General features: G+C 50.0%; 10 protein-coding genes across 10 annotated transcripts; 5 read left to right on the top strand and 5 right to left on the bottom strand.

The window, feature by feature from the left end:
• Window positions 1-604: 604 nt before the first annotated feature.
• On the top strand, window positions 605-977 carry AUEXF2481DRAFT_503864 (uncharacterized protein). Its single transcript, XM_013484440.1, has one exon. It carries the CDS (start codon window positions 643-645, stop codon window positions 871-873), a length of 231 nt encoding a protein of 76 aa, XP_013339894.1. The 5' UTR covers window positions 605-642; the 3' UTR covers window positions 874-977.
• Window positions 978-1,819: 842 nt separating this feature from the next.
• Window positions 1,820-3,828, bottom strand: AUEXF2481DRAFT_33173 (uncharacterized protein; the record flags this gene model as incomplete). The annotated part of the gene is made up of 3 exons (XM_013484382.1): window positions 1,820-3,570; window positions 3,629-3,700; window positions 3,786-3,828. 3 exons carry the CDS (start codon window positions 3,826-3,828, stop codon window positions 1,820-1,822), a joined length of 1,866 nt encoding a protein of 621 aa, XP_013339836.1.
• Window positions 3,829-4,384: 556 nt separating this feature from the next.
• Window positions 4,385-5,332, top strand: AUEXF2481DRAFT_503949 (uncharacterized protein). Its single transcript, XM_013484439.1, has 2 exons — window positions 4,385-4,829; window positions 4,900-5,332. The coding sequence occupies exons 1-2, from the start codon at window positions 4,563-4,565 to the stop codon at window positions 5,212-5,214; spliced, it is 582 nt and encodes a 193-aa protein (XP_013339893.1). The 5' UTR covers window positions 4,385-4,562; the 3' UTR covers window positions 5,215-5,332.
• A 1,132-nt stretch (window positions 5,333-6,464) lies between these two features.
• On the bottom strand, window positions 6,465-7,440 carry AUEXF2481DRAFT_503858 (uncharacterized protein). The gene is made up of 2 exons (XM_013484438.1): window positions 7,218-7,440; window positions 6,465-7,159 (listed from the first exon to the last, which is right to left on the bottom strand). Exons 1-2 carry the CDS (start codon window positions 7,231-7,233, stop codon window positions 6,699-6,701), a joined length of 477 nt encoding a protein of 158 aa, XP_013339892.1. The 5' UTR covers window positions 7,234-7,440; the 3' UTR covers window positions 6,465-6,698.
• A 1,076-nt stretch (window positions 7,441-8,516) lies between these two features.
• Window positions 8,517-9,783, top strand: AUEXF2481DRAFT_33171 (uncharacterized protein; the record flags this gene model as incomplete). Its single annotated transcript, XM_013484381.1, has 2 exons — window positions 8,517-9,071; window positions 9,124-9,783. 2 exons carry the CDS (start codon window positions 8,517-8,519, stop codon window positions 9,781-9,783), a joined length of 1,215 nt encoding a protein of 404 aa, XP_013339835.1.
• Window positions 9,784-10,435: 652 nt separating this feature from the next.
• On the bottom strand, window positions 10,436-13,301 carry AUEXF2481DRAFT_112381 (uncharacterized protein). Its single transcript, XM_013484437.1, has 4 exons — window positions 12,952-13,301; window positions 12,769-12,896; window positions 12,218-12,714; window positions 10,436-12,168 (listed from the first exon to the last, which is right to left on the bottom strand). The coding sequence occupies exons 1-4, from the start codon at window positions 13,209-13,211 to the stop codon at window positions 10,594-10,596; spliced, it is 2,460 nt and encodes an 819-aa protein (XP_013339891.1). The 5' UTR covers window positions 13,212-13,301; the 3' UTR covers window positions 10,436-10,593.
• Window positions 13,302-15,563: 2,262 nt separating this feature from the next.
• AUEXF2481DRAFT_33169 (uncharacterized protein) lies at window positions 15,564-16,176 on the bottom strand (the record flags this gene model as incomplete). The annotated part of the gene is made up of 2 exons (XM_013484380.1): window positions 15,564-15,980; window positions 16,063-16,176. 2 exons carry the CDS (start codon window positions 16,174-16,176, stop codon window positions 15,564-15,566), a joined length of 531 nt encoding a protein of 176 aa, XP_013339834.1.
• Window positions 16,177-18,161: 1,985 nt separating this feature from the next.
• AUEXF2481DRAFT_502584 (uncharacterized protein) lies at window positions 18,162-19,788 on the top strand. The gene is made up of 3 exons (XM_013484436.1): window positions 18,162-18,504; window positions 18,553-19,038; window positions 19,102-19,788. The coding sequence occupies exons 2-3, from the start codon at window positions 18,624-18,626 to the stop codon at window positions 19,605-19,607; spliced, it is 921 nt and encodes a 306-aa protein (XP_013339890.1). The 5' UTR covers window positions 18,162-18,504; window positions 18,553-18,623; the 3' UTR covers window positions 19,608-19,788.
• On the top strand, window positions 19,789-20,815 carry AUEXF2481DRAFT_501971 (uncharacterized protein). Its single transcript, XM_013484435.1, has one exon. The coding sequence runs from the start codon at window positions 19,970-19,972 to the stop codon at window positions 20,546-20,548; it is 579 nt and encodes a 192-aa protein (XP_013339889.1). The 5' UTR covers window positions 19,789-19,969; the 3' UTR covers window positions 20,549-20,815.
• Window positions 20,816-21,049: 234 nt separating this feature from the next.
• Window positions 21,050-22,509, bottom strand: AUEXF2481DRAFT_8642 (uncharacterized protein; the record flags this gene model as incomplete). Its single annotated transcript, XM_013484370.1, has 2 exons — window positions 21,050-21,461; window positions 21,518-22,509. 2 exons carry the CDS (start codon window positions 22,507-22,509, stop codon window positions 21,050-21,052), a joined length of 1,404 nt encoding a protein of 467 aa, XP_013339824.1.
• Window positions 22,510-23,011: the final 502 nt, after the last annotated feature.

Genomic DNA, 23,011 nt, shown 5'->3' with positions numbered 1-23,011 from the left:
CCCCCCCCCCATGCATGAGAAATTGTCTATCATCACCGTCCCTTCACAGGATTGTATACTAATCTTCGTGTCACGCAGGGTTGGTCTCAAAGTCACTACAGCAAGGGAGACGTTGAAGAAATGCGGCATTACCGCTGCCACCGCTTGAATAGAAGTGCTGTTCCTTGATAACGAGCAAGACTGCATGACTCCATTTTGCATGCTCAACAAGGATTCCCTTGGAGACGAGTTATTTTTTGCATTAACAAAAAGGGGTTTGGAAAGCAGCCTTTTTTTCCCCCTTCCCGCTTTTCGGATATAAAGGATGTAGTTTTTCCATTGGTCTCAAGTATAGAAGATCTTTATTGTGTTTCGGGAGTTTCTCTGTTTTGTTTGTTTTTGGTATATAGCAATGGGGGAATGCAGTATATATGAGCCAAGAACAGTGCTGGTCTACATCATTTTTACCCCCTCAAAAAAAAAAAGGTCTCAAGAAAAACGATCGATTAGCAAAAACTTCGTAGATGATTTTATTAAAAGTCATTAATTCCAGCAAACCCTCAAACATCCCCATGTAGAGGAGAAAAAGCGATGGATATTAAGGGGGGACAAGAGCAGTAGATGCAAATGTAAACGTCAAGAATTCGTCTTTGTATCATTTTGATGCTTAAAAACTGGCTTTCTTTCTCCCCCCCTTGCTCTTATGAGTATTTTCCCTTTCTACACACTGGGGGACATGATTTGATCAGCTTTTCTTGCATCCCTTTTGCTTCAAAGTCATCAGTTAAGGTCTTGTTCGCGTCGTTCCATGTCTGTTGTGGTATTTTTTTTGTATTTTTTTCTCGTCAAGTAGCTGAGATTATTGCTACTTTTCTAAATTTTCTCAATTCCTGACAAATGTTCTCACTTCTGGTCTTCTTGTAATGAAAAAGAAAAAAGTCCCCTTTGTCGCCAAAAAAAAAACATAGATGGATGGCAGAGGGGCTGCGAGTAATTTGGAAGAAAAGAATCGTGTCAAGTTTGAAAGGTCGAAAAAAGTTAGGACAGAGAAGATCAAAAGAAGTTGTGTCAACATTGTACGAAACAATACAAAAAGGGAACCTTAAATAACATAAAAGAGTACTCGAAAACAACAAACAAAAAAAGGGGGGTATTTGTTCCAGAATTCATCAGAGAAAAGAAGAGCCGCCAGCCAGTAGTAGTAGTAGTAGTCAGACCCAATGTGTGCTTTGTGTTTCTCCCACAAACGAAAACATGAGCAAGAAACCAGCCAGACCAGTTTTAATCGCATCCTTCTTCTTTTCTTTCGTGGTGGTTTGGTGTCTCTTTGGTATAATGGACATCCCGATGATCATGAGGAGGACAGGAAAAGGAAAATGAAAAAATCAGAGCATAGAAAGGTATAAAGCGGGGTGAAGAACAAAAAACGAGTCCGAGAGAACGCCAGGGCAAGGGTAGTAGGGGAGGGGAAATTGATGGGTTGGTGGGGGCTTTGTGAGGTGAGCAATCAAACAAGGGGGGATGGGGGGTTAAGAGGTGCAGGGCGAATGCAGTGACGCATCGAATGGGGTTCCATGAACGATGAGAAAAAGCAGCAAAAAAAACAATGAGAAGAGATGAGATGCAACTTCCATGATGGAGCTCTTCAGCTGCGGCTACAAAGCTCGCGCCTGGTGCTCCATCACACTCTCTTGACTTGCTTGGCCAGCAACCGGCTTCTATGATCAGACGCAGAGGTTAGAGATGCTTCAAGGGCTGAAGATGCCTCGAGTGCTATAAGTGTGGTAGTAGTTATCGACTTAAGGAGGATGGCCTCTTCCTCGGTTAAGCTTTCGAGATTCTATTGGTATCGTTGCCAGTCTTGAGGGGTCATGCTAGCAGGGTTGGTCGATGGAGGTGCCCATCCATGCATGTTCTGCTGCTGAGATGACGCAGGCGTCCCCTGTTGTTGTTGTTGCTGCTGCTGTTGTTGTTGCTGTTGCATGGCAAATTGCTGCGGGCTTGGGCTGGGTTGGTACATGTTACGGTTCATGCCAGCAAAGGCTCCAGCTGGACCCATGGGATTCATGGAAGAGTAACCAGCCATGGCACCCATCTGAGAGGGAGGGTGCATGGGAGAGTGTTGAGGTTGCTGCTGAAATTGAGCCATGTTGTGAGCTTGCGACAAGGGAGATGGCTGAGGCTGCGAGGGCGGCCACATTTGGCCCTGTTGGTAACCGTACGAGGGTGTCTGCTGGCGCATGGAGCTCATACCCATGGCAGCAGGTGAGCTTTGATGCATCTGCGAAGAGGGAAGCTGCTGGTGCATGGAGCGCACAGGTGACTGCATGGGGTTTTGCTGGTTTTGCTGATGGAACTGAGAAGGCATCATGTGAGCAGCAGCTTGTTGGTGTGCCATCATGCTAGGCTGCGAGATGGATGGGAGGCGACTCTGAGGTGACTGCATCGTATGGGGGGCAATAGTTCCCATGTCCGTAGTGTCGGGCATATGCGGCTGTGGAGGAGGTGTGGGCGGCTCATGAGGACGCTTCCAGTAGTCCTCATAGTATTGGTTGCGCACCACGCGCTGTTGGGTCAGAGACTTGTTGAACTCGGCTGCCTGGTTTGCTTGATTGAAAATGTCCTGGGGATTGCTGGGCTGAGTGCGATCTTGGTAGGCAGGACCTGTGAGTTCTTGTCTGGGACGAGCGATGGCACGGAAGTCTGGAACTCTGGGATCATCAGAAGGCATGTTGATCATGCTGAGAGGTGCGAGAGTAACGGGATGGATGCCTGGTGGAACGGCGGGGTGACCTTCGAGCCCGGGACCGTTTGTGTATATTATGTCCGTATGAGGCATGGAAGTCAGTGTAGTCGTGTTGGTGGAAGCCTCGGCGGCCGCTGCTTCCCTCTGCTTGGCAGCACCTGGTCGCTTCTCTCCGGCCGCATCTTCTTCGGTGAAGCCTTGACTTCTTGCCTTGGACTCCCAATAGTCATCGCGGACTCGTCTTCCGTTGGTGACAACGCGACTTCCGAACTGACGGAACATGGATCGTGCCGTTACGATGGCTATTTGCCTCGAACGGTATGAATACGGCAAGATTTCCTGGTGGATGAGGTTGTCCTTCTCCGGCTGGTTGGCGATGATCTTGTACAGCGATCGGTTCTTGTTAAAGAGCAGGTACGAATCGCGATAGCCCAACGCGCGCGCGCACTCGGTGGCGAGCATGAACATCTTCTGGCCTCGGTTTGGTACGGTGAATATTCTGATGCGATATTCGCGATCGGTCAGGTTGCCATTGGCATCCACCTTCTTCTCACCAGCTTCATCGATTTCACGAGGGATGTATTCATCGCCCTCAGGGCCGAGTTGGTCGGTGGTATGATCTCTGACAGTAGGCAGAGCCTTGACGACGGTAGTCTTCTGGCCCGAAGCTGGAGTCTGTCGTTGAGGTGAAGCCTGAGAAGGCGAGGACTGGTTTCCGCCTTGCTTTATCTGAGGCGTCTGTACGGCGAGAGGCGACGACAGGTGGGCGGGATGGGAAGCCATTTGTGGACTGTCGGCAGTCTTTTGCTTGGGAGGACGACCGCGCTTTCGTGGTTTAAAGTCGTCTAACACGTCAGCATTCTCGGGCGCAAAGTGGAGGACCAAGGTTGGCAGCGGACGTACCGGTGTCGACGGGATCGAGCGGGGAGCGGCTGCGCTTCAGACCGCGATTGTTATATGGCGAGTTGTCGAGGGCTACGCGACAATGTCAGTGGGGAGTCTGGAAAGCGGGTGGTGGTATAGCGCTCGAGCAGTCTTGGTGGTGGACGCGGCGACGTACTTGAGTTGAGCGCAGCAGGGTTGATCGTGCCATGACCGTCCATGGTACGGTAGCATAGGCTTGGTCGGTGGTCGTCGGTGTTTGCGGACTGGCGCAGGAGCGGTGAATGCAAACAAGCCCGTGTTACTCGATGTGCAGAGTTACAGACTCATTGGCGGCGCGAAACAAGTCGGCGGAGTCGCTTGAGCCCAGGGATTCCAGATAAGCTTGCTTGTCGGATCCTGCGTGTCGGAGCGGCGGACCAAGATGGGCGCGATGGTTGGCGGCGGCGCAAGCAAGGGAGCGACGCGTCTTTGTGTCTGCTGGTGCTAGCGGACGTAGGGTGATGCGATGAGGTCCTCCAGCAAGAGCGCATCGATCTCAGTCTGAAGACTTGGCTCGAGCTTTGATCGGCTACAGAGAAAAGCGTTCCAGTCAGCATCCACCAGCACGCAACGCAGGAGAAGCACAGGAAACAGACGCGAGACCAAGCCAGCTTGATCAATCCCTCGTCGCCACCAGACGACCCCGTCCAATAAAACAGCGTTAAACTCACTTTTTCCGATGAGCCTTGGAATGTATGTCAGCTCGAGGCTCGAGGCAAGGGATGGCGACCGAGGCAGTAGTACCTGGTAAGCAGTGCAAGCTTAACTTGGAACCGCAGATACTCGGTTTAGAACGCGGCCACGGGTAGTACAGAGAGAGAGAGATTCAATCAGACTCTTAAAAGATCAGATGCGCCCGTCATGAAGCGACAAAATCGTGTCTAAATGGCGATCCTGCTGCCTTTTCACGCTTATGCCCGACCAACCAGCTCTGTTGCCGCCGCTTGCCACACGTCATGTGCTCCTGCTCTCTCTGCACCTACTTTCAGCCAGAGCCCAAGCGATTGATGCCTCCCGAGAAAGCGGTCCGCGGTGTCGCTGCGACTTCTCTGCCTTTGATTACTTGCTTCCCGTCACGCGCACTCCGTTGATGACATATATACATATATATATATCTACCCGAGTACACTATTTCTATCATCGCGTTCTCATCGGACACTTCTCCGTTCTACCTGCCTCGGTATTTCTACATGTCACTCGCCATCTCACGGGCGAGGCCGGTTAATCGCGCGTATGCTCCAGCCTCGTAGGTCTTTTTTACATTGCCCAATTTCGATCCCTCAATTCTCCTGCTGGTCGTGCTTGGGATCTCCTCAATCTCCGTTTCGCTTTTTCCCAACTCTAAAGACCTGCCGCCTTCTGCTTGCACTGCCCTTTCACGTCTTTGGTCTTCAGGTCTCGTCGTTTTCCCGATATCCTTTTGCCTCGGCCATCAGCGCCTCTACGGAGATCTGCTGCAGGTATCCGCTGCACTCCCTGCGTGGCTCGACACACGCCAGGTTGTGCAGTGCCATGTGTGTTTCGGCCTTCTTACAGAGTGCCTCAGCGGCTTCTGTAAGCCTTAATGTCACGAGGCGAATCCCCTTGAGGTAATGATCGGGTACAAAACCATTCGAGCGTCAAGTCTTCGTCTAGATACCGCTCCCTGTCGAACAGGCTCAGCATTTAGATGAGCAGAATCATTGTCGCCAAATGAGACTTGCTTAACGCTCCTGCAGCTACGTGGTAAACATCTGAGCTCCGAGCTGGTCACAACCCCAATCTCTGCATGTAACGCGCAAAGATCGCGTTAAATGCGTGCATGACGCGTACTTGCACTGACTCACGTCTTGTCATGACCAGCTCACTCTTCGACAATCTCGATGCCGGCTTGCTTCGGTGTACGGAAGATCAATTGCTTGTGCCCAAATCATTTGTTGCAATCGCTGGCTGGCCTAAGACGAAGCTCCTTCAGAACCCGTCGGCACTTGATATAATCAGCTCTCTTCCCGTGTCGTATCGATACAACACCCATGCCGTCAAGCCATCGATCCAACCGAGAGCTGATAGTTGTCAGTATCTGATCTTCTTCTTGCGTTGTCCGGTAAGTTTCCACATGAGGCTCTTCCAGCCACCCGGCCCCGCAAAATGTTGCAACATGGCTTCGGCACGTCGTAAGCTACCTCTATCGATCTTTCATGATTGGGCACAAGTCACGACTCGTTCTGGCTGAACAGAAAAAAGTGAAGAGTAAAGTTCTTGTTTGCATTTCTTCTCGAGCTTAAAAGTCTACGCCGCTCATGTCTGCGATACGGCCCGGAAGTTCACGTGTCCGAGCCGGCACAATACATACCGGTGGCAGACCTTCCAGCTATCTATAACACGTCCGGCCATGCTCCATCTTCGGGGCCGGATATTTGCCCTAGTGTCTATGAGTTACAATTATCCGGCATCGCTGCCATCATATGGATGCTCAGTATCGGGTTCACAGCGAGACATATTCAGTTACGACTTTGGTAATGTTACAGGACTGGTGAAGACCAACGCAACAAAGCTGGATTGCTCGTCTTGCACCCTTGGACGCCGCTGTAGATCTCAATAGAATAAAGAACTCCTGCTCGCGACCGAATGGCGCCTTTTAGCCTATGCGATTCAAACGTGCGTCACAGCATGGTATTCTGCTACGTTCGAGTCTCGTCAAGACACTGCTTGCAACTACGGTTGCATTCAATCGGCAGGATCTTGGTCCTTCGACGAACACTATGAGAAACGATCGCTTTACTTCCTGATCAAATCCGCAGGAACAAAGATAAAAGCAGCAACGGGAAATCGATATCCGCGATCTGAGTGTGGCCTTCGGAAGTTTGCCATGAGTGAGAGGCCAGATGTCAAGCTAATGACAAGAAACTGTGGGTCATCCTTTGGCTGGATAACAAAGCTGCAGCACATCTTCTACTTCCTGCGTTCCCATGAATCCTTACGCTTGATGTCTGTGTTTCATAAAAGCGATCATACACAGCCTTCAAACTCCTGCAATGATGAATATTTCGTGTCGCATCTCTCTCTCTCTTCAGAAGGGCCACTGCTTCTTCGAAGCAGCAGGCTTGTAGCCACCACCATAGCCACTCTTGCCTCCGTAACCATGATTGTGTTGGTATGCGATCTGTTCAGCCTGGCTCTTGTAATGATCCAACTCGCCCTTCCACAATCTAAACCAGTATCCCACATCTTCAGCCGCGCCATCAACACCCCTCTGCGAAAGCCAGAATGCCAACACAACGAGACCGCCCCAGAAGGAGATGCGGAAAGCGAGACGGAACCAAAAGAGCACGCTTGAGACTAGCATCTTGAGAAGTTTGAGCGATGTGTAGAGGATGACGAGCATGAGGGCGATCTTTGTGAGGTCGGGCTTCTCGAGCAGCGACTGGAAGACGGGAAGGAGGTAGTTGTAGAATATATTCTTTAGAGTTGCCAGGGGGCCGAATATGCCGGGGGTGAGGTAGCCATTGCGGAAGAGGTAGCCTGCCCAGTCTGTGTCGTGTGGTGTTAGTTGTGGCCAAGGCGAATTGCATGTGATCGTGTGCCATACCTTGAACGACGTCCATGACTGCGGTTATGGATGTGATTTGTACGAGGTTTTACTTGAAAGCGGAGATCAATCGAGCAGAAGAGAGTAAGCTGCTGCAGTAAGTGTGGCAAGAATGTTGACAGGTTTAAGTAGTTGACGAGTTGTAAACACAGAGCTCAACTTGAGACCCCATGCTTCAAGCACTCCGAGACATCCATCGCTTCCGCCAACTTCTGCAAGATTCGCATAGTTTACTGTGCGGAGCGCCGACAGTGCCTCCAGAAATACTGTAAAATGTACAATGACTCAAGTTGAACTTCAGTCTGGCGCTCTTCCAGATGAGCGGCGGCTTGCTTGACGAAAATGCCTCGATTTGTGCCAGTCCTGCTCACAGCCTAGATTTAATTGTCATACCAGTCAAATAATTTTCTGCCCTCCATCATTCAGCCGCTTTAGCTCATCTGGGAGAGCGCCAGACTGAAGTAAACTTGAGTCATTATACATCGTACAGTATTTCTGGAGGCACTGTGTTCGATCCACAGAAGCGGCATCACCTTTTGCTGGCTCGCACGGAGCGAGGCGCCCTTTTGGTGGTTGATACATAGCCTGTATTCCTTCATCCCCTGCGTGGGACTCGACTTTGGTTCTGTGCGTGGGCACGACTCCACAGTTGGACCGACATTCGAAGCGAGATCTTCTTTCACATCTAGTGGCATCCAGCTCTCTTCCACTTTTAGCTTCATCATTTTATACACAACCATCCTTAAACTCATGGTCGTCTTCTGTCCCTGTTTATCTGAAACTAAAGGCTAGGCAGGCATGTCCCTCTTTCGCTTTCAAATCTGGTGGGACCTGGACTTTCGCACGTACCTGCCTCTGCAAGACGGCGACAAGTCAAAGACATGCTCACACAAGGAGACGAACGGAGACTATCGCTCAACCAGAGCGAGGACGAAGCAAAGTCAGTTTCTCACTGGAACGAGCACGTGCTCAACTGAAGGCCTTTCAAAGGAGGTGGTTGACTTCGCAGCCATAGGCGGTTTTTGTGTAGCCAATTAACGACGCGGAGAGAGAGCACGAGGGCAGCTCGTCGACTCTCAAGCTCTACACTCGAGGCACACGACACAGCAAGTCGTGCCCCTCGTGCGCCTGTTGATAGGGAAAGTGCCATTCTGCAGGTATTCGCGCCTGCGACAAATATGTCGGTGTTTCCTAGCCTCCAATTCCTTTTTCTTGCCCATTCCCTTGCCTCAACTTGAACCTTCTCTTGCTGTGATTCTATCAAGGTGCCGCTTTTGTCATACATATTTTTCTACACACATGGCGTCTTCACATCTCCCTCCAACCCCGGCTTCATCCACCGACATCCGAGGCAAAGAGAAGCTCGTGCATCTGGCACCAGCCTTTACGCTTCCTCCGGCCGCCTATGCGGATGGCAGTGATAGAGCCATCTCATCACCGCTGTCAAGTCATGGCTCCGACTCGTCGTACCACCCTCATTCTCCCGTATCTTTGAACATTGCTAGACGTAAGTCGACCGCTGCTCAGTCAAGCTCGGCCAAAGCAGACGACACATTCGCCCTTCCTCCACCACCTACTCGCAACCGCAAAATCATCCAGATGAAGCCGAAGTCTGCTGCTGGCGAAAAGCAACAAGAAGCCGAGGTCGAGGCAGCTCCAGCAAAAGCCACTGGAGGTAGAAAGAAGAGTGGTAACACAAGCAGTACGGCGGCTAGTCGTAAGGTAGCTCGTAAGACAGCACACAGCTTGATAGAAAGGCGACGACGCTCGAAGATGAATGAGGAGTTTGGTGTATTGAAGGATATGATTCCTGCTTGTCAGGGTCAGGAGATGCACAAGCTGGCGATCCTCCAGGTGAGTAGTAATACACATCACTCTGGCATGGTTGTATACTGACAGCTCCAAGGCAAGCATCGAATATCTACGCTACCTCGAGCGTTGTATCACAGACCTAAAGGCCGACAATACGGCTGTGAGACAAAACTCGATATCACAGCCTGCCGCCCCAGCTGTACCTACACCACAGCCTGCTGTCGTCGACGAACCTATGGAGGCCGAAGAAGAGGATGACGATGACCAAGAGATGTCGGACACGAACCACTCCACCGGCGCCTCAACGCCCAACGGACCACTACTCTCGCATACACAATCTCGAGAGTCGATCCCATCTCTGGCCTCACTACCCTCGATGTCTCATTTCACCAATATGTCACCTGCCATTGCACCCTCCGAGGCTTCATCTTCAAGACACTACAGCATCTCATCCACATCTGCTCCTTCCTTCTCCCCCTACATTCACTCACAACAAGCGTCACCTTTCTTCTTACCCACTGCCGGTCAACATGAACCTTCCTCCTTCGCTCTTACAAGTCCTGCATTACGAGCTCAAGACTCATCCATGCACAGACCAGGCGTCGTCGGCGAAGATGCAAGGCTTCGTGAGCGCCGGGAGAAGGAGTTGGATCACGAAGCAATGGCTGCTCTACTCATGTTGAACTCGGACAGAAGAACCTACAAAGATAGGTCTGGTCGTGGTATGAGTGTGCAGGATCTATTGAGTAATTGAAATGTGGTGATTGTTTTAAAATTGCCATGAGAGGGGAAAAGTGTCGATGATAATGAAATTGATGATACGCGGTAAATAGGACGTGTTAGGTCTTTCAAACAGTCAAGCAACAAAATCAAACGTCCTTTTAATCCTTTCCTGGTTCAAGTTATAGATTTTGCATGTGTCTGCGTTGACACAATTGCTGTTCCAACAATTCCCAAATTCATGCAACCATGAGCCTTCAGGCCAAATAAGTCCTACACGGGCTTGAACAATAGAAAGACCTAGTTAGCAAGGTCACTACACAATGTATTTGGCTTCATTCAGGGCCCGTCATCACCGGGAGTCATGTTTGATTGCAGATAATTATTGATCAGGGTGCCCCGGCCAGCCTCTGCACATGTGAAGATTACACAACATGAAAGTAATCACATGATTATTCTCGGACTCGAGATCCTGACGTGAGTCCCAGAGTGAAATCTTCCAGAACGGTCAAGACCTCTGACTCGATGTTGCAACACATGGCATTATGCGGATGTTAAAGCTTGTTTCTGGAAGCGGCCACTCCAATGCCCTCTCTCACCAGAACAAAAGACACGAATGAGTCCGTCTGTGCCTTCGAAAGGGACGGGTGCTTGAAGCAAAAGCACGCAGAAGACTGAGCAGAGATACTGGACGGAATTAAATTGTAAAAGAACTTTTTGGAGTACAGTCTAATGAGCTATCAACATGACAAAAAATGTACAAAAGTATGAGGTGCAAGTAAACCCAAAATCCAGATGAATTAAAACAAAGCCGTACTGTATGCCGTCTATCAGGTCATGCCGCTCAAACGCCAAAAGTAATATCATCATTAGTGTTCATGTGCCTCATCCAGTCCATGTCCATGAATCCGCCATCGTTGGAGTCGAAAGCAGGCATGGTGGGGAAAGTGCCGTCGTCAAAAGTGAACGATTCACCAGCTGCATCCAGATTGATCAAAGTGTCGAAATCAGCATCCAGAGCAGGGATATTGAAGGCAGCTGCCGTAGTATCATCAATCTGGCTGTCGGTTGTGTGCTCAGAGCCTGGAGGTGTAGAGGCGAGGAAATCGTTGAGATGCTGAGCCAAATCGTTTTCGGAGACTTGAGGGTCTCTTTGGTCGCCTTGTTGTTGGCGAGGTTGCGACTGCTGGTCATTGTTCGCACTTGCAGCAAGCTCTGGTGGCGGTGTCAAGCGACCGACATGTGGCAGACTTGATCTTGCTGGTTTCATTACGTTGGACATGTTGGCCACGTGCGCAGGTCGTGGTGGCGGGCCCATCTTAGGTGGAGGAAGCGTTATTTCTGCCTTGCGAATCGCTGCTTCGAGGAACGCGGTCGAGTAGTCTGCGGCTGCGTAGATATCACGCAGTTTGTTGAGAATCTGCATGCACTGGCAGAAGCCCTGCAAGCTGGCGCGTCGGGTCGTCTCATCCGGCGCCTTGATGTCAAGTAGGTGGATAATTATGGCTGGAAGAAGAACGGTGATACCAGAGGTAGGCAAGCAACGGATGAGATCAAGCTCGTTCAGGTTTTGAGCGACTGCAGTAAGTCGGTTGGCAGCGAAGCGGACAGTTCTGCGTGATGTATCCAACACCTCCGAAGCCATCTTTCTAGACGGTGCAGCAGTTGAAGGAAGTACCTGCGGTCTGTGTAGCGCAGAAAGTGTAGCCAGATAGATCATATGTAGGAGCGAGCGGTGAAGTGCAATCGCTCCTTTGCCAGCTGTGAGGTCGAATAGTGAAGAGGGCTTGTACTTTGCCTCAGGCGCGATTGATGCTTTCCACTGCTTAAGCTCTTCGTCGCAAGCCTTGACAGAGCATTTCTCGGGATCGTCCTTGCGAGCTACAAGCATCATAGTTGTACGTGTGGTACCTTCTTGACTCTGCACGCCGTGGTTGTTGTGCAAGACAGAGTACTGTGTTGATAAGACGTGGCTGATGCAAATGCACAATTTGGCTTTCTCAATACACATGATAGCCAGATCTCGTTGCATGGACTTGTCTTGCATAATCTTGCAGCTGGGCGGAATGCATGAGGACTGGCTGTTCAACGTGGCGAATTCGAAGTCGTCTATCGTGAGCATAGGAACGTCGAAATCCTCATTCTTTATCCTGGTTGGACGGCGCATTCCAAGGGCAATGAGACGGTCACGCATGTAAGTTGCCCACCAGATGCGCTTCCAGAGACGTCTCTGTTTAGGGGCCATATTTGAGCGTTCCGGATTGCGATGAAGACCGATAGTGTGCGAAAGAGAAACAGCAATACCCATCCAGTGATGGCTGTCCTTTTGGTCATCTGGTGTCTCATACCAGAAAGTCATAAGTAATAGGGATTGAATCAATGAAATCCGATCAGCTTCGTAGTCGAAATCATAAAGGAGCTGCATAGGAATTAGCCATGATGGAGAAATACAACCATTTAAAACTCACTCTAGTCTTCTGGAAAAAGTCGCGTCTGGCAGCCCTTCTGTTTGTGTATCCAGCAGTTTGCAGATATGCCATATCCACTGAAGCCACGGCTGCGAACATGATTGCTTGGAACAGTAGGAGACTGATGGCGGAGTTTGCGTCATTGTTGTCCACAGTACGTATGAGTTCGTGAATATCCAACAAGGGCATATATGGGTGGATGTTCTCTACAAAGCATCGTAATAGGGCAGCGCGCAAGGCGGGTGGTGGTATGGTGAGGGCACCTTTCTTTCCCAGATATGACAGGTCTTCCGGACCAAAAGTTGAAGGGAAGGTTCTTATGAACGCAGGGAGTGCCTGATGCGGTGGCGGAGGAGTATGTGCCTGCAAACCGAATAAAGAGTTTGGATCAACGCCTGACAGGGAGATGCTATCTGTCAGGTCATGGGGAATGGAAATAGATCTTGCTAAGCTCTGACGGCGGGCAGAGTCGAAAGATTGAGGATCCAAATCCTGATCTATACATGAAAGTCAGTCAATTGAGCTACAATTCCAGGTCGGAAGAAACGAACACAAGGAATGAGGCAGGTGTCCAGGTGAGTCATGGAAGTTAAGATTGGGCTGCGGCATCGAGGTGTGGTGAGCAGAAGGAGAGCAACCTCCAGTCGCATGTCCTTCTTCATCGGATTTTGTCCATTTCCTTCACGTCATCAATCAGTATGCTGGAAAGGCACAAGTGGCATGCAGGTACTGACTTCTTGCGCTTGCTCTCTGAGACTATACACTCAACCTCGTCGAGTCTACAATTCGTGCAAGGACTCTGCTCAACCACGTTACAGCGTACTTTGCGAGCTCTGCATGACTGGCAGGCCTTCGAAGCACGTCTCTTGACACTTTTGTGGATCCTGGTGCCGGCAGCCGGGAGGCCGGCGTCGCTGGCTTTCCTTTTCGAGTTGGGAGAGCTCGAGGGTCTGGCCGGAGCGAGGAAGTCGCCATTGACAGATGAATCCGACATGATGGATGGGTCGATGGTCGAGGGATAGGGAAAGCGCTCGCGCGGGAGGTCGCGGGGGAGGTGCTGACCTTTGTATTTAATCTACGCAGCGGCCACCAATGCAGTTTTGGTTAATCAGCCCTTCTTTTCCCCCATGATCCACCGCCCCACACTATTTTGCTTTGAAGGAGAAACCCTCCGCAGTTTACTCCACGAACGTCTGCACCGTGACAAAGCCGCGCAACAATGGCGCCAAGCACACCTCCGCGCCTGTCCCGTTTCTCTCGCGCCAGCTACCTTTCAGGGATGGCGTGAACTTAACCGCGTTAGATTGCCCTGCTGATTCGCCAATGTGTCACTGGCAATCGATCGTCGGTCCAGCGGCGGATGGAAAGAGTACGGTATGTCTAGACATCCACGAGGTGACAGCACCAGCAATCGCAAGATCGCCATGCATCTGAAGAACCACACGGCATGTCGCCTGCATGAACTCACTCATCCCCCTAATCTTATCAAGCCATTCGAGGGGAAGATGCCGCAGGCTTACCACTTGCGCTTTCTCCGTCTGGGGCATTCTAGATTGCGGAACGGGCTCGAGCGAGTACGAATGTGGAGGACTCCAGCGGTGCGAGCGGGATTCCGATCTATACCGAGTCGGGCATCTCTCGCGAATGATGCGGGAGTCGGAAGCAAGTGAACTGGTTTCACTTGCGAGAAATGATGCGTCTGCACAGCCGACTCCTCCACAACACGGCAACTGTCTCGGTAGGCCCGGGCCACCTTATCCGCAGTATCCGCACGCCGTGTCATTATTTGAGAAAGCCTTCTTCCGTTCGAGGGGTCACTCAATACTCCTGCTATGAGCTTAATAGGCAAGTAGACGTATTGTGTGGTAAGGAAGAGATGACCCATGTGACTAGCTTGAATTTGGTTCCTTTTCTGATAGTACACCTTTGATTGCAATAGGATCGCACGCCCTAGGGCGCCTTCTTCAGTAACGAGGGCCTGAACTTCCTTCCTCTTCAAGAAGTACTTGTGCTGTCATCGTATGCTACAAACGCTCAAGTGTAAAATCCTGTGGATATCACGAGACACAATCATGTTACGAAAACGAACAGGAGTCGCACTCATCACTCCAGTCTACTTTTGATAAGAGCGTGATCCTAGCCAATCTCACTCGATGGATGTCCTTGTCTGAGCAGCATCCGCCAGGATTTTTGAGGAGGCAGTACGGGCATCCCGCTGCAAATTCGTTACTACCCGTTCCGGATATGTATGTTAGCCATCGCTCTGCTGGTTCCGCTCTATCCATACTGCTCGGTTCCGGGGGCTCTCTTGACTGCATAGGACTTGAATGATCAGCCCGGAACACTTCGAAGAGGGTAGGGAAACCCCATCAAACATCAACCCTCGTCAAGGACCGAGATCAACAAAGTCTTCACAATGCGCTTCAATACACGCCGCGGACAAAGTCAAGGAGGAAGCTTGGACGAACTCGTATAGTTGACTGTAAAGGAAAGCTATGCGAGGTCGTATTCCATACATGGAACTCATGTCGACGACGATTATGATGGATAATACAGCATGCAGCTTCTAAAACGGTTGCGGTCTTCTTTGTTCTAGAACATTTGTTCTCACAACTATTTCATGTCTGTTCTACCATCGCCATCAATGGCCAGACTTATCTGAGAGAACGTGCGACCTCATATCAGCCTGTACTCACAAGTCCACTCATGTCACACAACATTCTAGTCTCATCCAAAGCACTCATACTGTCTCCACGCAATTGAGTATTAATCCTTCACGTTGTCTCTAAGATTGGAGGCAAGGATGTGTTGCGCCGGTAAAGACTTCTCCCGAGTCATCGGTCGTCAACTCATAGTCCAAACATGTGCGTCGCGATCAAGGATCCCTTGAAGATGGCCAGGCAGGTGCGAGGATGATTGGAATCTTTGTACCTGCTGCTGGAATCTCCTAATCAGAACGTTACTCACGAGCAAATACTCGTTATATACTGCCATACCTTACAGGCAGTGTCCGCCCATGGCACATTTTTATCATGGAGCTGTCCTCGGCAGTACCCGACCGTACGATGTAGGTGCACTCACAGGTTTCTCGAGATACTTTGAACCAGAGGATGAGACTATTAGCGGAAATGCTGGATTAATGACGGGCGTGGAAAACAAAATATAGACTCCACTCGTCTCATGAAAGAAGCTTTGGTCTGGAATGGAACACGCTCCAAGTGAGACGCATAAGGTCTGATTTCTTTCTACTCATAGCGAGTGTGCTATGGTGCTGGTTCAGATAGCATCAATTGAATCGCCGTAATCCGCGAATGTCTCGCGGATGGACCAAAGTACGCACAGCATTCTAAGGAATACCCTCAATATCTGACGGCTGGTGCATTCCCACGACCTGCGCCGCACCTTCTATCGGTACCGACCAGGCAACCCTCCTCTCAATGAACTGTTCAACCTGAGGTCGCAGCTTGGTCTCAGCTAGGCTGAGATCATCAACAGTGCCTGTGCGAAGAATCGTCATATCAGGAAAACGAGCTCCACGACGGTACATCAGAGTACCACATGTTTTGCAAAAGTAGTTTACCATGGACGCATCGGCACGGACTGTTTTGAGCTCGCTGAAAGTCGTGAAGTTGTCTTCACCCCGTACATGTTTGAGGTGAGAGTCTGCCACAGTAATGTTGGACTGATAGAAGGCGGAACCAATCTTGCGGCAGTCGATACAATGGCAGACATGGCGATTGATCAGACCAGGCTTTTGAAGTGGCTATGAATCTTTGTCAGCTTGAGCCACTCGAAGCTAGACTCGGTGGGAAAGCTTGGTCGCGAGGATGCCAATATAGAATTACCAGAATCAGTTGCACAGCTCCACAGAAGCAGGTGGCAGTGGCTTCGTTCTCAGTGGACCAGCCATCATCGGAGAGGTGGATGACAGGGAAGCCATGGTCGTCAAAGGAGCTCATGATTGCAGTGTCGTGGTGGGAGCCTTGGAGAAAAGAAGTGATTTAGTGAAGACAGGATAATGTAAGTGAGCGAGAGTGGTTGAAGTCGGGTTTTTGTTTCAACCATACTCGCTGTTCTCGCCAAGTCGATGGATGCTGAGAACTAGACTTCTACAATTTCTAATCAAGTGATTTATAAGCTCGTGTCATCCTCTACATTTGTTATGTGTAGCCTGCTTACCTTGTGGACACTCGCATCGACCTTCGACTAGAATTATCTGGAGTGGAACCCAACGTCGTGACTGCTGGCCGTAATCTTGAGTCAGTCGTAAACACACCCAACTGTGTATAGACGTTCGCATGGGACTCTATAGATTTGAAGCGGGGTACCTGTATAGCTCTTACAGGGTACGACTGCAGTCGCTGACTAATGTGGGGCTTGCAGTCTACTTACCTCAAGCTTGGTAACGCAGTTGATCCCCTGCAACTCTTGTGTGCGTGAATGTGCGGATTCCATATCCAGCGATTATAGAAATACTGTATGAATGACGCAACTGAATTGAGGTGAGCATATTGAGCCAAGTCTGGTGTAACACTCTGCCGCTAAACTCTCGGGGTTGCGAACTTCACATAACAAAGCCCAGTCATCTCTTGTGTGACCACGTTTTTGCTGGCACAAGACTCACAATTGGGAGCATCGGCATCACCATTGTGACTACTCGGCCTGCCCACACGAGATGCACGATGCTCACGGAAGGCATACAGCTGTCCTCAGATCCGATATAGCAGGTGTGGTAGTGGGTATAGGTTCCAATTGATAGATACCTTGACCTTTAGGCTTTGACCTCCGACCAGACCAATCGTCTCTGGTTGGCCATGGGATTGTGTCCGACAGAGTCATGTCGAAAGATCTGGCATAGTCCTGGCGGCTGATACTTTCCAGGCTTGCGAGAGATTCGAGCAGGTAGACTATGCATAGGGCTGAGGTCGAAAGAATCTTCGTAGTGTCATCGGGAGTTGCAAGGGGTCGTTTTAGCCGTGTAAGGTTGTAATAAGACGCTGCTCAGAGTAGATCCGTCTATCCTGCTCTTCTACATCGGTGCTTTCGTGTGAAAGGTAGAGAAGCGGAAGTTAGTCGCCGGATCATGCATTTCACATTAGATGTAGACGCCAGTGTATGTCCAAAGCAATGAATTCGAACAATCCGTGAGAGTAGCGTGACGGCTTGATGTCAGGGCTACCTGAATCTGCTGAATTCGTCAAAAAGCTGGATGCTGTGAGTCTAGGCGGAAAGTGCACTCTGTCATTTCAAAAGCAACCAAAACACATCATCATCGATCGAAAATTCGAAATAGATATCATCGAGACTGGCTTCTTCTCCAAAGGTTCTTCAGGCCGTGGGAGGTGGATGAGGTGGTGTTATTCTGCGCTGCCCGGTGACGAATTATTGTCCCTGCCACAGGCAATCTGATGTCACCACAAGACTCGTCCCGCAGAGCTTGGGTCATCACCCAAATCGACTCACGTCTCCTCGGATCAACTCCGATCTCACGTCTTTCTGGCACATTGTCGCTGCGTATCCCATTGCGCATTGGAAACTTTCGGTCTTGGTCCGGAACCTATGGCCTGCGCGATCGGACTTTGTCGGCCTTTCAGTACATCTGACGCTCGGCTCGTGTCCACGACTTGACAAGTTCTGAAAAGACTTTGGCGGGCGATGGCATACACGAGGTGCATAGCTGCAAACCCTGATAACAGGCACAGTCGCGTATGAATATAGGTCATTCAATCAGCCCATCGAATCGAGCTTGCATGGTCAAGTGCTATCCGTCGACTGACGACTTAGAAGAAGCACCCAAAAGCGAAAGCAATGTCATGAAGTGTATCAGAACATTGCCCTTCGATATCTCACATGTCTGGATGGTCAAATCTTAGCTGTATGTAGCTCATATGGCTGTTGAGATACCAAAGCGGGCGCAAAAATCTGGCCTACTGAACAACTCCTGTCTTCTCACACGACCGTCAAGGTCATATGACGGACCAAAGGTCACAGCAATGCTATGGAAGAGACGAAGGAGTTCGGTACTCTCGCTAAAGCTCTCTGTGCAAGTTTTGTTCCGCGCGGACAGGTGCCTCAAAGTATCTACTAACTATTCAAGAGTCCTTTCTTCGAGTTGAGTTTTTCGAGTCAACATAGAAGTTTTTGGGAAAGTACGATAGACTATTATCTTTGACTGCAGGCCTCAGAGAAGATCGAGCACGCACGTGGACCGCACTTCCCAATTGCACCATTCAACCATCAAGGTATCGCCGAATTGGCGTTCTCCCCACCATCATGTTTCCATCAAGGTACTGCAGAAACCACCCACAATCAGGAAGGAAATAACAACATTATAGTCCGTACATTCTTGGACACTTACTCTTTGTGACTCTGCTATAGTCACTCACATCTTATTATCCTCTCCACCATGACTTCGATTGCGAAAGGCCCATCATTACTACTTTCTCTACCTCCCGAGCTCATGCTCAACTCCCTCGCTCGAATCGACTATACGCCTGGTTGCCTCGATCACCTCCGCATTGTGTGCCACAGGCTTGAAGGACTCTTACGGCAATACGAGCACAGTCTAGCAGTCGAGATCATTCGCCTGCAATTTCCATCGAATGTTCTATCAAGGTATCCTGGTCTCCATGACCCAGGCACAAGCATAGGATTCAAGACGCTCGACGAAATCTGTATACGGGCGTACACGTTGTTCCGCATAGAGCGAAACTCCCACAACATTCGAAGACGCGAGGGTAAAGAAGCAGCTTGGATGAGGCCTGAATGGGTCAATCTACAACAAGTAGGAATGCACCTACTCTATCGCCTTTTTGATGCTGGTAAGTGTTTCTCGAACAAACCATCTCAAGTAGATACACCAACTTACTTTGTCATAACAACAGGTGATCACAAGAACAAATCCCAGATCATACGATTATTGCCTCCTACTTCACTCGCCATCCTTCTTTTGACACTTCACCTTTGCATACACCAACTCCGCTCTGATGGCCCGAGTCTCCTCATCCCTACATCACCTCTGCTGCACGGAATGCTACGCTTTGAGGTTGAGATGTGTTGTCAAGAACTTATACTTCAACACGGTCCCTGTTTTCTGGATGCATTACTCTGCCATTGTCCACAGGCTATCGCACTTTTAAGTCAGGAGGTCAAGAACTTGGAAGCCAGACAACTGCCCTCAGCCGACGGAAAGCCGAGCGAAAAGACTTTGATTGCAGAGTGTAGATGCAGATTAGCAGACACACTAGGAACAGATGTCGACAACAATAGAAGAGACATGTGGCATATACTCGAGAGAATAGGAATGTTGAACGAAAAAGACATTGTCAAAGTCATCAGAGGAGAAGAACTGGTAATCAGAAAACGACAAGACTCTGGTGTTGGGTTGTAAAAAGCTGCACTTTCCTTAGGAGGGAATAAAAGCAAGGACAAAGTAGACCGAACACATGGAAACAAATCGCTTCTATTCTTATCAGTCTATCATCATGTTACATCCTCTCTAACCAGCGCATCCACCTCCACACCGCATCCCCATTAGACCTGGAAAAAAAAAAGCCACAGCACATGGACAGTCTATTCTCGGACCGACCAGACCCGTCAATGAGAATGTCACATCTTTCCACCCTCCGTAAGCATGCAAGATACTTGATTCGTGAAGGTTGCAGACTGCCAGTGTTGCGTAAACAATAAGACCAGGGAAGATTAACTTTCAAGAGAAATCAATGCGCGAACTCTATCATACTTTTGCACCTCATGACTCGTAGGTCAGACACGTGGGTTATGGGTCAAGATTTCCATTCTCGAGAGAAAACGAACACTCGGGGAGCACCGAACACTTTCAAGAAAAAAAGGATTGGGTCTAATTATGGAATTTGTATCAGACTGAGACCTGAGACTGGAGAGAAAAATGCCGATTTTGCTTTTTCTTTGAAGGTTGATCTTCTTGGACTTGGCAAGAGAGATCGAGAGACAGGGTCACTTTCATTTGGTCTTGGTGAAATCGATCGGGAAATGAGATTGCGTGTATCTATTCGTACTTGCCTTCCTTTTAATCGTATCTCTCTGTTGACATGCTTCCAATCTCCCTGTGTCCTCCTCTCGTCTTGTTTCCCTGCAATCGTCCTTACTCTTCTCAACATGGCGCATTTGGGCGTCAGAGAGAAAAGACCCTTTTTCGAAGGGAAGGAAGGGCCGCCGCCCCGACGGCCACCCAATGGTAACGAACCACAAACTAAACTTTGTATGGGCCCCCAAAGCAAACAAGGGCCAACAAAAAAGCAAGCTCCACCATCGTCACCATCACGAATTTTAGGAAAACCTAGTAAACAATAATAATAATGTTGTTTCCGGGCCTTGGAGCGAATGGGAAAAGGGCGCACGCCTTGCAAGAGTGGACAGAGCAAAGAGAAAAAAGAACGAAAAGCCGCTGGTGGGGAGCATAACCGTAAAAAGTTGTATTCCCAGTGTTTTTAGTCAGCGAAAAGTGACACGAGTCTGGACTTGCGGAACACAGTTTGGGGGAAGACGTCGATGTGGCTTTTTTTCCGTTGTTGTCACATGTGTTCGGATGATGCGATGATTCAAAGCCCGGGTCCAGATGGGCTTTTGGACGCGGTGATCGGTGGTGGTTTGAACCAAAAGCGAGTGTAATTAGTGGGGTTGGGGCTGTTCGTGCCGCTGTAACCCTCCACGTGTTTGTGGACTCTCCAGTGCTGTTTGGTGAAGTAATCCGCTGTGCGATGACTTTTGGAGTCGAGAGAGGAGATCATATCCCTTGGTCGATGGATGTAAGCCACGGCGTGGTTGTGCTGACGTCGGGCTCTAGAAAGACGTTCATTTCACGGCTCCGGCAATGTACCATCGACCATGGTCGTAGATCCACTGGCCTCCGCCAGCAGCACCAGCACCGCTGTGTGTGTCTCCGTCCGGAATCTCCGAGCCAAAGAAGAACTCTCCTTCGTATGGCTTGTCATCGATCTTCTTGGGCACGGAGTTGTAGGTGGGTATGTCGCCAGCGAACTCTGGGTAGACGGCGAGGAAGGCGGCGTCAATGCGCCAGCAGCTCAGATTGCAGAAGCGCTTGTACAACTCGTCCGAGAATTGGAAGAGCTGTTTGTCGTTCTGGACAAACGTGGTGGAGAAGTCGGAGTTCCACATGAAGCGGGTGCTGGAGTTGAAGAGATGGAGCCAGGTGTCGTCGTTGTACTTTGGACCCTCAAAGACGAAGCGTTCACGTACGCCGGGCCTGCACACACCACTGTTAGCTGTTTGTAGGCTCTTGTGTCGTTAGGTTGATCCTACCAAGGGAAGTAATCGCCGTTCGGTATATGGGGTACATGCAGTTGAGAAGGTCGAGGTCGCATGAACTTGGGCTCTATGTTAGCCATTGCCTGGGGGCCCATAGCCATACCCCTCATCATGCGACGGAAGGACAGCAAGCCCACCATGCGGTCCACCTTTCTCCATTGTGAACAGGCGTTAACATCAATCTGGCGTAACAGTGTCCACAATGGGTCGAGCTGCATATATGCAGTGACGGCATCCCAGCCATGGATTAGAACCATGATGATGATGTGTTGATCGAATGCTTCGTCCGTGTAAGCTGCGGCCACGCTGGGTACGGCAGACATGGCATCTGTGATTGTGCTGATCTTGTCGTTGTCACGCGGAGATGATGGCATGACAGAACCTTGCATCGTCGTCTGCGCTCGAGGCATGGTGATGGGAATTGTCATGGGGTACTGAGATGCTAGCATGGCAGGATTGCTGACGGGCATGATCATCGAGGTGGCGGTAGCAGTAGGCATTGGCGCGCCCTGCACTGTCGTGTAAAGTGGTAGACTTGCATCTGCTGATGAGATACCGCCTGTCGGCATGCTAGTACTCTTAACGTCAGGTTTGGCATCTACAACACTGTCGTTGGGTGTCGATGATGATGTCTCTGGTCCAATATCACTCAAAGATGTTCGAATGAGTGATTCGATCTGACGAAGTCGCTCAGCTTGTCGGTTCAGTCTCTCCTGGTCCTGTTCATGGCGTAAGATCAAGTCAAGAACGACTTTTGGTTCATCCGGGTTCTGAAGTCCGTTCAATCGAGCTTCGAGTCGTCGCAGGTTCTCGCGGTCCTTTTCTCTCTTCCGTCGTTGGCAAAGTCGGTCTTGCTCCCGTTTCCTGGCCTTTTTCATCTCCACATCGTCCTGCTGTGTCGGGGTCTCGCTGCTCCTCGAGATGGTTGATCGATGCCTTGACGCCTCCACGCCATCGGTGCTTCCGTTTCCGTAGTGAGACGCCATTGTCCTGAAAAAGATGGGGTTTCCTTCAGACACTCCTCGTGGCGAGATGAATTGTGTACGTTTTTTTTTGCAAACCAGGCCCTCGGAGCATACAAGTGTACTTAATATTGAGGACAGAAGGCCTTAGCGATAACAAAGTGACACACCCCGTGCGCCAGTCGACGGCTGTAATGATTACGGCAGCCCACTGAGTTTAAAGAAGTCAGGTTCCCCTCGCAAAGTCAAGTAAGTTTCGAAGCGTAGGATCAGATTTGGGCCCGTACTGGTCGATCGGACAGAGTCAAGTCACTCAACATGGCAAAAAGCTCAGCGATGCTCCGTACATAGTATGATTAATAATGCCTCTTCCCCGTCTCTGCGTAGGTCTCACGCACGGCTGCTGCTCCGCCGGCTCTTGACGGCAGCGGCACTAAACAGTAAAAGTCAACCAGCAAACTCCTTTCATCTATATGACTCGTGGAACCGCCGTAAACGGCATTCGGAAGGTGTGCCGTGGTTTAGA

The sequence above is a fragment of the Aureobasidium subglaciale genome (assembly GCF_000721755.1).
Source record: "Aureobasidium subglaciale EXF-2481 unplaced genomic scaffold scaffold_30, whole genome shotgun sequence".
Classification (NCBI taxonomy): Eukaryota; Fungi; Ascomycota; class Dothideomycetes; order Dothideales; family Saccotheciaceae; genus Aureobasidium; species Aureobasidium subglaciale.
This window is presented reverse-complemented; position numbering and strand designations above follow the sequence as displayed.